The following is a 13,552-nucleotide window of genomic DNA, read 5'->3' on the forward strand; positions in this document are numbered from 1 at the left end:
TACACGTGGCTCTAGCCAGCTCTGTATCCATCCTTCATTATCACAATGGAGCACTAAACGCATTCACAGAATAGAATAAAAGTGAGGTGACTCTGGCAGCTGCTGTGCCCTGCTCTGTTTCACTTGATACCCACATGGTTCTGAGCCAAACTGGCCAATCAGACTCCATCTCTTATCCAGACTATTTTAATAATATAAATTAAAAGTTTCCCTGCATTACAGTCAAGGCCTTTAATGTGCTTAGTGCTCCTGTAGTACAGATTCAGGGCAATAAATCAGCATTCAGCATTAAACCTTACTGCTGCTTTCAAGTGCTTAGATTTGCCAGCACTAACTCAGGCTGCTGCCAAATGTTGTTTGTGGCACCAGCAGCATGAGGCACTTGCTGTCTGCACTGTACCCCAGCCTGCAGTCACTAGAGACCACCGAGAGGAAACAAAGACCCCAGGCGCAGCAAAGTGCTGATACATTGGCTGAGTGAGATGTGAGCTGCACCCCAGCACCCTACAGAGGGAGAACTTCTCCCATGGTGATCCCTCATCTCCACCATTCTGAGTATGCACAGCCTAGCAGAGGGCAGCAGAAGTGCCCCCTGCATAGCAACATGTCCAGAGTTTAGCACTCTATAAGGTAGGTTCCTTACCTGTCCAGACTCTTGTGGGTGACACTGCACTAAGATATGAAAGTGATTCAGTTACAGCAGGGATTTGTGGTATTGCAAAGCAAGAAACAGCATTGTGATGTGACAGTTTCATCCCTGAGAACAAAGCGTGCAATATGGCAGCTCTGCTTCCACATGCCAAACCCAAACACTGACAGGGCTATTAGGGCATTTTTTGAAATGGAGATTTGATAGTCAGGATCTGGATTCATAGCCTCTAATCCTGGGTCCCACGTGCATTAACAGGGATGAAATGCTCACAATGAAATGCCAACAATACATCATTCGTGTTCCACATAACCCAAATCCAACTTGGCCACCAAAACAAAGCATAAGGAGTGACTTGGTGATCAATGTGAAATGGGGCAGACACTGATTTGAGCATCTCTGAGAGAATAAAGAATGGCAAACCCAGGAACCCTCTCTGATAACAAAGACATATCTGATTCTGGAACTATATACTAGCCAGCCTGTCTGAGGCATTTCTAAAACATCCCATCCCCATGGTAGTTGGGTGCCAAATACAGAACTAAGGGTTGCACAGCATTGATCCGTCCCTCCGCCCATCCTTGATTCAGGCACCTGCTTAGCTGTAATATTTTTTAATCAACATTCTGTTTTTGAGAGAAATCATGTGGGTAACTCCTGAGCTTGTCACCCATGCGCTAATCTGTCTGGCACAGCAGCTAGGTGACAATGCTGCCTGCAGTTGTTGAAAGTGATGTGCAGCTGGTTGTTGTCAGCACACTGGTGACACCAGAGCATGTGGCAGAAGCTACTCTACTGCTATCGCTAAATAATTGTGGGTGTGTTCTGGACAGAAGATAGGGCTGAACACAACAAGGTGATGGGATGGTCCTGAGCAGGGAGGTGGGGCAAGTAAAGCATAGGTGGCAGCAGAGCTAATTCCCAAACACATTGTTCCTCCTGACAATGTGCCTCACCCCTGATCTAAAGGGACGCCTCTGGGGAGAAGATGGGGACCATTTCAGTTGGTGGTATTTCTGATGTGAATGTCCAGCCTCTAGGAACTGAAAGTCCCCATCTTATACAGGCCCCTGGATAGCCATCTTCATGGTAGTGAATCTTACTGAGCACTGATATTGACTGGAACTGAACTGGTAACCTCCACTGTATTCCATTACCAGGTTCTGGAACCCCTCAACGTATTTTGTTATATGCATTTCTAAGGCACCCATCAGTACAATATTTAGGGCACCACAAAAGCTCATCATCAACAGTCCTTCAGGAGAAGGAACCAGGTCTCGTATTGTCAGATGGATGCAGAATCTTGGGAGGAAAAGCTGTCATGACACTGACAGTGGCTTCCTAGTTTGCTTATAGTGCGCCTTTCCTCCATGGAATCCCCACCAGCAATGATTAGCACCTGGTAATGACAAAGAGGCTGTCAAGTATCAGAGGGGGATCCGTGTTAGTCTGGATCTGTAAAAGCAGCAAAGAATCTTGTGGCACCTTATAAACTAACAGACGGTTTGGAGCATGAGCTTTCGTGGGTGAATACCCACTTCATCGGATGCATGACAAAGAGGCTGTGGCCCCTGACTCTGAGTAGATACAAGTGTTCCACTTGTAAACCAAACGTTGAACCTTAAGACAAAGGCTGGGCTGGAGCCCAGGCTTCCAAACTGAACTGCCATGGCATTGTTAGCCAGCCCACGTTTCTCTGCTTGGAATAATAAAAATGTTAATAAACAAGATTGCTTCCTGAATAACAGCAGCAGCAGTAGTAAAGAAGAGAAATCCAAGGAAGGCTGAGCAAACTAATCAATTGTCTAATTAAGGACTTGTGTAAACCAGCAGTTTTTTAATGAAAGGACCAAGAGTGGGAGGAACTGTTAATGTTCTTCTGATAAGGAGAAACTCCCAGGTAAAACATAGCTTTGTACCTTGGAAACGAACCCATTCTTCAAACTAGGTGAGCCATCCAATATTTGCATAGGCTTTATCTGCATTTACTGACGTTCGGGTTGGTGCCAGGGAGGAAATAGAAAGGGGATTGATCATAGCACTGAGTGCTCACTCACAACACCTGTGGGCTTTTGGGAAAGTTTGGACCCTGAGCAGAGCTTTTTTGTTTGGACTGGTCTATACAGTATAGAAACCCAATGAATAAGGAAACAAGATAGGTATGGCATGCTGTAGTATTCATTATTTTCCAATTGTGGTGCCTTTGTTTCCCAAGTACCACACTTTTAAATTTCTAAGTAGTTGTGTGCAAGGACAGCAGCCTGTTTTTTTTCTTTTTGTTTGTTTGTTTGTTTGTTTCCCCCAGCCTGTTGCAGAGAAGACACAAACACACTGTGGTCTCTCCTGGAGACTTTACTTTTGTTCTTTCTTGTCATTTTTTGGCCAGAAAGAGAATTATCTCCCCTCAATATGCTCCTTCAGTTGACTTATTATGGCTTAGCGCCATCCACATCAGGTTTCTGAAATTGTATGGAGGGCTGGTTAAGGGAGGCTGTGCTTCCCCAAACAGCCAGGCATGGCCTGGCTCCCTTCCCCCATCAGATCCCCTCTGCTTCTTGCCCCCTGATAGCCCCCCCGGGACTCCTGCCTCATCCAAACTCCCATTCCCTGTCTCCTGATGGCCCCCCCTTGCACCCCTGTCCCATCTACACCTCTCTGTCCCCTTACTGCCCCCGGTGCCCCATCCAACCCCTCCTCTCCTTCCTGACTGCCCCTGAGACCCCTGCCCTCATTCAAACCCCTTGTTCCCTGCCCTCTGACTGCCCTGACCCCAATCCACAGCCCAACCCCTGACCATCACCCTGAACTCCCCTGCCCTCTGTCCAAATCCCCTCCCCGCCCCCCGCTCCCTGCCCCCTTACCGCTCTGCCTGGAGCACCAGTGGCTGGCGGCGCTACAGCCGCGCCACCCAGAACACCAGGGTAGGAGCCACGCTGCCCGGCTGGAGCCAGGCACACCACTGTGCAGCACAGAGCACCAGGTCAGGCCAGCCTCTGCAGATGCGCTGCCCCAGGAGCTCGCAGCCCCATCGTCCAGAGCATTGCGCCAGCAGCGCAGTGAGCTGAGGCAGCGGGGACTGGGGGAACAGCGGGGCAGGGGCCGAGGGCTAGCCTCCCAGGCCAGAAGCTCAGGGGCCGGGCAGGAGGGTCTCATAGGCCGGATGTGGCCCGCAGGCTGTAGTTTGCCCTCCTCTGCCCTAATCTATGCCCTCAGATATGTGAGTATCATGAACACAGCTCTGTCTGGAATCGTCGGGGCACAGAAGAGTGAGCAATAGGAATTTATTCTGCATGCTGCTAGCACGTGTCATGTAGCCAGCTTGTGCCATTTTTTTGTGCTGCCCTGTATCTCTCTCCTTCATGCTAGCTTTATAGGGAATCAGTCAGGCTGCAATGCAGGGGGTAGTCCAGAGGAGCAACTCCAGTGCAAACGATTGTATAACTGGAGGGACGTTACTAGAGCTGGAAGCAATGACAGGCTTAACTCAGCGTAACTCACTTCAGGACGCAGCTAGATGAAAGCCCCAGAAATAGGAACACTTGGACCAGTTCCCACAAGCCAGGTTAATGCCTGCGAGTGAGAATGGATGTGTGTTTGGAAAGGCAGGCTCAGAGCACGCACTGTCTGCTGCTCTATTAACAGCAGAGTTTCACATTGCAGAGCTCTATTTATTGTTCATTTTTCTTGCCCAGGAAATCCCAGCGGGATGTTAACTGGGCTTGGGGCACAAGCAAGTGACGTTCCCTGGAAGTTGGCTTCTTCATCCATTTCAGGGGCGATTCCGAGTTCACTGTCAGGCCCTAGAGACAGAACACTGGGGCCACCTCTTGGGAGGGCTCATTTCCCGACCCTTCTGGGAGTGACGGGCCCCTGCACTGGCCCCCGCTCGGAAGACAGAACTATGGGGCTCGGGAACCTCAGCACCGCTCTGGCTCCCCAGATGTTCGGGGATGGGAACGCAACCCCCTGCCTGGCACAGACCGTTCACCTCCCGAGGCCAGTGTCACCACAGACAGAGGCCAGTGCGTGCCCCACAGCGCAGGAGCCCTTCCAGTGCTGCCAGGGGGCAAAGCGCTGGGCATTGTCTACCCCCAGCCAGGGGGAAGAGCCGCACAGTGCCAGACAGCTCTGCTCGCTGCGCTGCTCCGGTATCTTCTCCCGGGCAGAGTCCGGGACTAGACAATGGGGTGAGTCCCTCCTGAGTGTGCCAGTAATAAACGGAGCCACACCTGGCCCGTGCTGCCGCTCGCCGTCCCCAACGGCGGCCGCCCTGCCAAGGCACCCAGCAAGGCCCAGTGGGATTGACCTGGGGGTGCAGACGGACCCTGTGAGCGCGAAGCCTTTGCCTGTGCAGAACAGCTGCCTCCTGGCCGGGAATTACCCGGGGCGCTTTGCCAGACTCGGAAAGAGCGAGCCCGGGACTCGGCTGGGGTTTCTCCGCAGGCTCCCGGGGCTTAGTAGAAGGGCAGCAGTGAGGGAGCTGCTGGCGGAAAGCAGGAGATGGCTAAAGAGCCGTAACTCATCTTCTGGGGGAACCTCGCTGCAGAGAGAGCCCCGCTCCCTGCGCCGCTCTGACCCGCGCGCTCCTGCGCCGCTCTGACCCGCGCGCTGGTGTCTCTGAATTAAGCAGATGCGCCGCTCTCGGTAACTGGCTCCAGCCTTAGAAACGTAAAGAAACTCAGATCCTCCAGCTCAGCTCTCATCCTGCCTTGTGAATTCCTTGCCGATCATGGCTCCCAGGGATTTCCCTTCCCCTCTAAACAGTTGTTTACCGGGAAAACACACGGAACCCGGACTCGGCCAGAGCTGATCAATGTCACCGCGCTTCCAAACTTGTGCATAAGCAAATCGTCCGCATCCTGGCAGCCAGCGCAGGCGGGGGGCTCCACAGACGGGAAGGCTGCCTCCTGCACCCCCCTGTGCCAGGGAAGGCGCTGTGGGGTCCCCCGACCCCCGCTGGGTCTGGCTGGGTTGTGGCAGGAGCTGTCCTTCAGCACCACGGCACCTGCAAGCCCCTGGTTGGCCCGCGGCGCCCGTTCCCACCGCTCCGCGTCTTCCCCCAGGAGCTCAGCCCCGCAGCCTGCCTGTGGCAGAGCGAGCCCTGCGCAGAAGCAATGTCAGCTTGGTCCAGGACCTGCTTCCTGAATCCAGGCAACTTATTCTTCCAGCTCAGTGAGGAGAAGCAAGGCGCGGGGCGGGGGGCAGGAGGCGGCCAGGAGGCGAGAAGAGGCTTGCAACCCTTGGATCCAAGAGCCTGGGGAGGATCTGCCGCGGTGTCCCACGCACAGAGACATTAGCCCCCTCCCTTCCCCCAGGATGAACTCCGGGGACCGCCAGCCACCGTGGCGGAGCTCAGGCCACCTGCAGCAGGGACCAGTCCCCCGGCGAAGGTGCCGCGTGCCCAGTATCCCAGCGCTGTGTGTGCGCCAGCTGCTGGGCTGGGCCCGGCCGGGGGTAGGAAGGCGTCTGAATGAACGCTGGGAAGAGCGGATCTGATGAATGAACGGCTCCCTGGAGTGAATGGAGAGGCTGGGTTTCGGGGGAGGGGAGGCACAAAACAAATTGCTGGGTAGATGAAGAGGGGATGAGGAGCGCGCACGCGCCTCCCCTCCGCTCCCCCTCCCCCTGCGTCTCCCCCCTCTCTCCCTGATCAATTTCTCAAGGTGTTCTCTGCACAGCTGAAGATGGCGACAGATTGAGGGGGGATGGAAAACAGGAGACACCGATCCAGGATGATCAGGAACGGGAAAAACGTTGCCCACCAAAAAAGAAAGAGGAAAGCAGAGTGATTGTGTGTGCAGGGGAGGGCAGAGGCAGGCAGGAGAAAGGAGAGGAGGCGAGGCATCCCGGCAGGATGAGGATGAGGAGGGCCAAGCGCTGACTGTGGGGAGGAGTATGCTTCTGCCTGGCTCCGCTCTGGGCTGAGGGGCTCGCTGTATGGACTGGCATTGGCGAACAGCAGCCTGGACATGTTGAGGACCGTGGCGCTGATTTTTCCTCCCGCAGCAACATGCAATGGCTGGTGGTAGCATTTAGCAGCCCAGGAGGAGGTGGAGGTGGTGGAGGAGGGGAAGGCACTTCCTTGTTTCTAACCATGAGAATGATGCCCATCACCACACCATGCTTCAGAGGAGGTAGGTGACATTGTTGGGGGGAGTCTATAAGAGGAGAGGAGCAAAGAGAACCACACCGGAGACCGCAGTAGCCCCCCCACTCAGCCCCTAAAATATGATCAGGGGGGCTTGGATGTATCCAAGAGAAGATGACGCTGTGTTAAAAATTTGTTGTGCACCAAGACAAAACGACAAACCCTGCGCTGATTCCGAGAGGGCACAGAAATGGCGAATGTCTCTGGCATCCCTTCTATTTTTCACTGTCCTCCTCTCTGATCATCTGTGGCTCTGTGCTGGAGCCAAGCTCAGATCCAAGGATAGGAGCTTAGCCATGCAGACGCCTTGGGGGGACGCAAGCCAGCGCGCCTTCCAGCCACATTTCCTACTGACAGGGGATCAACAGTCACAGGAGGGGAGGTGTGAGATTTTTTTAAGCAATTTGACCAAATTTGCTGCTCCGATCCCATATTGCACTGGTGCCCGGGGTCATTTCGATCTGGACTCAGCTTGCACCAAATTGTATTCCTTGCAGCGACTCTTGGGCTCTTTCCCTTCTGTACCCTTAAGGCCACCCCCCTCCTCCTCCTCTTCATCAGCCTCTTTTTTTTCCTCTTCCTCCTCCAAAATAAACTTCTTAAAGGCTTATTTTAGGAACTTCAACCTCTCTTTTTGTGATACTTACACGATCTGGGACCTGCTGCTGGGTATGGCCGGCCCAGACAGCTTGGATTGCAGTTTGGACAACCTGATGGTGGATTTCGTGGCTGCTGCAGCCGGTGCTCTGGACGGAGAGGCGTGTAGCAGCTGCGTCCAGGCTTATCAGAGGCTGGACCAACACGCTCAGGAAAAATATGAGGAGTTTGACCTCTTGCTGGAGAAATACTTGCAATCAGAAGAGTATTCAGTTAGATCCTGCATAAGAGACTGCAAGGTAGGAGGGGGAAGCACAAGGGGCCTCCGAGCCCCTGCCAAACCACACTAGAAGAAAAGTAGCTTAAGGCAAATCACACCATTTTCCTGGGTCCCAGTCTCCCCTCCCCCATCTCCCTTGTTGCTCCTTTGTTCTGTCTGTTGGCTGGTTGGACTTTTTTGCTTTCACAAGAATTGGTTAATGCTGATGTGACCTCTTTGGATGTGCTGGAGCCCTGCAGCCCTGGCAAAAGTCACAGCAGCAGGAGGAAGAGGAGGAGGAGGAGGAGAAGGGAATGAAACCGTTCAGTCTGGTAAAAAATAATAATAATAAAAGCCCGCTGAGGGTATGACTCGAGCACTGGTGGGTCCCCTATGCTCTCTTTCCTCTCCCCCAGCACAGCCTGGCAGAAGGCAATTCCTTGGGTCCTCAGATTCCTTTCTTCCTGATCTGAAAGCCAGTGGCATTCCCCTGGGCTAGCTGGGCTTTCCAAACCTAATCCCACAAAGGAGGCTGGAAGGGGCAGATAGCCTGGGGGGTGCCACCACAGAGAACATTCCTCTGGTCAAGTAAATCTGAGTGCTGCACAAGTTCAGTCCCATAGAAATGCCCATTTTGGATGGCAAATCAGTGGAGCAAAGCCTATAGAAATGGTCCCCCCCATGCACACAGCCCAGACTTTGGGCAAGTGACTAGAACTCACACGCGGAACAGGTGTGGGAGCCCACTGGCTGCTGCTTCATCAGACCTGTTGTAAATCAGTGTGGCTCCTGCGTGGGGGGAGGGGAGGATCTTGGTGGATAATTAGGCAAAGGTGTTTGAAATGAAGTGGCGACCTGATGTGACCCAAGAGAACAATGGCTCTCCCCTCCCCCCAGCTCTCTCGGATTGTCCTCTGCCTGGGAGGCAGATCTCCAGAGAGCTAGTCAGAGAAAAGGAAGAATCAGACGTTTGTCAACCCTGGCCTCTGCATGCTTGTGTCCCGAGGAAAGTGGCTGATAGATCAGGGAGTTAGGAGTTAGCGGAGGTGAGGCCTTTGAACCTCTCTGAATTGTGTACTCTTAAGGACCCATTTCTGCAGATCACTTTTCCCCTGTTTCCCAAAAGTTCGAGGGAAACAAATGATTCCCTTCCCTTTTCTAGAAGAGGCCCCTGGAGCTGCTTGTGCTAAGCCCTCCATCCTCCTGCAGCGCAGTGCAGTCAGTGTTATGAGCAGCCTGCATTTCCATCAGAATTTACAGCCACCCCACAATCCCTCCCCACCCCAGCCAGACAAGTCACTCAAAGCCCGCTCTAGTTGCCTCAGATTACATTCCTAGCAGACCCCGGGGTTGCTGTTACTCATCAGCACACACCTACACCCGGCTCTGGGTTGGGTTGGAGGCAGTTCTGTCAGTTCTCCTCACTGAGCCATGGTGAGCTAGCCCTATCAGGTGGTGATGGTGGGAGAAGAGAGACCACAGTGGGGCTGCTTCTGAGGCCCATGCTGGGTGATGATCAGGGAAGGGTAAGAAAAGTGAATGTACTTCCACCTGGACTCTGGTACTGGATGCAGGGCTGGGGTGGAGTGCCTGGCAGTAAATAGACAGGCATTAGGGGAATTCTACTTTACTTGTGTAGACCAAATATTAGAGAGCTCTAGGGGCTGGGCCTAGAAGTGTGTGTGTGGACAGTGCCTCACACAGTGTGAGTGCTGCTATAATACAGAGAAATAATAACCATAACCAAATACATTTTTGTACCTGGGCACATTAATCCATGTAGGCCCTTATTCTGTCCTTGGCAGTGACACGTGTGCCCAGTATTTCATAGGAAGGCAAAAATACCCACAATGCACTTAGCTAATTGTGCAGTGCTGTAGCTCTCGTGGAGAAGAATTTATTCCCAAAGCTGCTCGTGATCACTTCATATGCAAGAAGCATAAGAGTTGCCTTCCTCAGCACCAATTGGAACAAACTTCCCAGCCCACCGTAGTCAACTATGTTTTTAATATATTCCAATGTCCATCCAGATTCCTTGTAAATTACATGAAACTCTTCAATCATTTCTCATGAAAAGGACATAAAAGTTTAATCCCCATGACATGGCTCTTTGAACTTCAACATGTTCAACAGCCCTTGAGTGACTCTGATGAGATTTTCTGACTTCACCTGTGCCATCGCCCTTTCGCTGTTATGTCCAGGAAATGTAACTGTCTTGTTAAATTATACCTGAAACCTTTTCTCAGAGCAATTTCTTGGGGGAGAGAGAGAGAGTGTGTGTGTGTGATAGAAAAGGCTTTGCTTCCACATGACCTCACGGAGCAATTGTATCAGCACTCACAAACTGACCAGGGTTGCTCTTGGTCAATACTTTTATGGGAGACCTCTAAGGAGATCTCAGAGCTGCAGTAAAGGTACTTGTGATGCATTAAGTGGTGCTCTTCCCCCCAAGGAAGTACTGAACTAACACCTTAATATGGTGCTGGGGTATGGAGTTACTGCTGCAGGTACCATCTGTCAGGTGATGTGAAATTGAGATTTTGATCATCTCTTCCTGACAGCTTTTGAAATGAATGTTTTTGGAAAGATGTTAGCCCTGTTGTCCTGGGAAAATTCCAATTTGGGTAATTACGTTCTGCCTACCTAAATTCTTCCTGCAGTTTCAAAGGTATATGGCGTTCTGCCTACACTGAATTGTTTTGTATTGCTGTTCTGCTCTGTTAAATTGTTGTCATATTCCACTGGAAAATGACTGCATTATTGCCATTTATTATTTTTATTGCAGTAGCTTCTGAGTCCCTAGTCAGGAACAGGGTCCCATTGTGCTTGGCACTCTACAAACCTGTAGAAAGAGATGATTTCTTCCCCTCAAAAGCTCAGAATCTAAGACATGGTCATGGAAGAAGTGTAAAAAAAACCAAAAGGAGGGAATTGGGGAGGAAGGAGAAGGGTAATAGTGATAGGGATACATGGCTGCATAGACTAGCTACAGTCACAACTTGATGGTACTTAATCCTTTAAAATAAACAAATAAAACAGATATCAGCAATCCCCCTGGCAATCTACCTGGGCATTTTCAGATGGCAGTTTTCCATAGGCATCACAGACAAAGCGAATCTTAAGGAAGGAGAAGGTAGTGACTTTATGGATCAGTGTGGGGATTGTGTTCTATATGTAAGGAGCAGAGTGGAAGAAAGCACAAAGATTTTTGTGGGGGAAGGGGACAAATGGGCAGGCATTGTTGGTGGTGTGACTCAATAAGCTACAGGTAGGGAGTGGCAGAGATGTGTATATTTCCTGTGCACATAATTTTAAAAGCATATTGGCATTCTTTAGGATAAAAGGCCTATAGGAAAGTCAGACACTATCTGTGTGTAACTATCATAGAAGAATTCAGAGGTGAGAGTAACCAAAACACAAGATACGTATATCAGGGGAGTGATATAAAGCGGGAACTTTGTATATAAGAATATAATATAAGAAAGGCCATACTGGGTCAGACCAAAGGTCCATCTAGCCCAGTATCCTGTCTTCTGATAATGACCAAGTGACAGGTGCTTCAGAGGGAATGAACAGAACAGGTACCCATTAAATGATCCATCCCCTGTCACCAATTCCCAGTTTCTGACAATTACAGAGGCACTACAGACACCATACCTGCACATCCTGGCTAATAGCAATTGATGGACCTATCCTCCATGAATTTATCTAGTTCTTTTTTGAACCCTGTTATAGTCTTGGCCTTCACCAGGGCCGGCTCCAGGTACCAATGTAGGAAGCAGATGCTTGGGGCAGCCAATTCAAAGGGACAGCACTCCATCCGGTATCAGGGCAGCATGGGTCCCTCATTCCCTCTCTTCCTCTTTGAGCTGCCACCAAATTGCTGATGAAGAGGAAGAGAAGGGGGACCTGCTGCCGAAGAAGTGGCATGATTGAGCTGCTGCTGAACTACTGCCGCTCGTCTTTTTTTTTTTTGCCACTTGGGGCGTCAGGAAAGCTGGAGCTGGCCCTGGCCTTCACAACATCCTCTGGCAAAGAGTTCCACAGGTTGACTGTGTGAAGAAATACTTCCTTTTCTTTGTTTTAAACCTGCTGCCTATTAATTTCATTTGGTGACCCCTAGTTCTTGTGTTATGAGAGGGAGTAAATAACACTTCCTTATGTACTTTCTCCGCACGAGTCATCATTTTACAGACCTCTCTCATATCCCCCCTTAATTGTGTCTTTTCCAAACTGAAAAGTCCCAGTCTAATTAAGCCCCAGTGGCCATCTACCTGGGCATTTTCAGTATACGGTTTAGGCATTAGTTCAGCAAAGCACATAAGCACTTGCTTAACATCCACCTCTGTTGAGTTTAACATGTGCTTTGTGGAATAAGAGCTTTAATAGATAAACAGATTAAAGTACTAAATAAATTAGTGGGTTGGGGGCTTAGATGAAAAACTGACACCACTGAAGTCTAAACACTTAGAAATAGGTCCGTACTCAGGTACTCAGATACCATGGTGATAGGCTTGGGCTGGGAACTTAGAAAGAATAATATGTAGGGGTCAAGGTAGTGATAATAAGAAATATATCAGGTAATTTGCTAGATTGTCAAGTATTTACTATGATTACTTATATCACCAAATAACAACAGTTTTACAAATTTGACAAGATCTATTTGACAAGTAGCATTAGAGTTCTCCATTTGCAAAAAGAAGATAATACCTAACTCATCAGTTGTTGTGGTGATTAGTGAGTTCTGATCTGATTTGCAAAGGTTCTGAGCACCTGCAGCTCTCATTGCCTTCTGCTAAGGTTGTGGTTATTCAACAGGTCTGAAAATTCAAGCTATTAATGTGTGTAAAGCAACGTAAATTTGTAAAGTACTATTCAAATGCTGAATACCATTGTATTTGAAAATATATCTTTGGGCTCTATACTGCTTAGAGAATATTTGGGCTATATACTGCTCAGAGAATAGGCAACACTGCAGAGCACTTTTCAGCTAAGGTTTTGTTTTGCTTTATGTTTGTTTGGTTTTTTAATGATCAAAAGAGCAAAAATATGAGAATTAAAGGACAATGCATCAAAATCCGATTGGAAAATCTGTGGCTTCTGCAAAAATCCTGCATTAAAGGACCCTGGCCATAAAGATTTTGAAGGTTCAAGGAGCACATATCTCATTTGATGGGTTATTTGATTATATACGTTTTCCTGAACTGAGTAAATATGCAACAAGAAGGAACATTAATCTTTACTGGGAAAGGCTTTTATCACCAGAGGAAAATGCTTCCTACAAATGATAGTAACTTCCCTTGTTTTGCTCCAGATCAGCAGAGGGTGAGAGCATGACTCTTCAGACAACAGTTTTGTGAGGCAGGGTGAGAGGAATTTTTCAGACATATTTTTCCCTGTCCCTCCCTGGTTTGAGGGACACCAGAGAGAATGATACAGACCCAAAGTGGGGAAGGCAGAAGCGGGGAACCCCAGAGGGCCTCCTTTAAAAGGACACAACTCAGGGTTGGTTGTTGCTTTAGTTTTTCTTTTATTGACGAACACAGATGAAAGGTGCTGCACTGACAGCTGTGGAGGGTGGAATGTCTCTGTATCCACACAACAAATACAGCACAGACATGGGGGACAAACTTCCTCTAGATGGTGACTCCTGTCAACATCCTTCAGCCTGACCTGGAGGAGAGGACCCTCACTAGGGGCGTGAGCGTAACTTGGACTCCATGGCCCACTCAGCCCTTGACATCACTGCAGAGTATGCCAGAAAGCGGGCCAATTAGTGCTAGTTGTGGTGATGGTGGCTTTTGTGATCTGGATACCTACCCATGAGGCACTGGACTGAGACCCACCAAACCCATTTCACAAAATGGCCAATAAACAGCCATCAGAGAGTAATGATTTG

General features: G+C 49.8%; 1 protein-coding gene across 1 annotated transcript in view; it reads left to right on the forward strand.

The window, feature by feature from the left end:
- Window positions 1-6,332: 6,332 nt before the first annotated feature.
- Window positions 6,333-13,552, forward strand: part of NALF2 (NALCN channel auxiliary factor 2) — an 89,986-nt gene continuing 82,766 nt past the window's right edge. Inside the window, exon 1 of the mRNA XM_050965185.1 lies at window positions 6,333-7,693. Within this exon, the coding sequence (XP_050821142.1) occupies window positions 6,878-7,693 (816 nt within the window). The 5' untranslated portion in view covers window positions 6,333-6,877. The remainder of the gene's footprint in view (window positions 7,694-13,552) is intronic.

The sequence above is a fragment of the Gopherus flavomarginatus genome, chromosome 8 (genome assembly GCF_025201925.1).
Source record: "Gopherus flavomarginatus isolate rGopFla2 chromosome 8, rGopFla2.mat.asm, whole genome shotgun sequence".
Lineage (NCBI taxonomy): Eukaryota > Metazoa > Chordata > Testudines > Testudinidae > Gopherus > Gopherus flavomarginatus.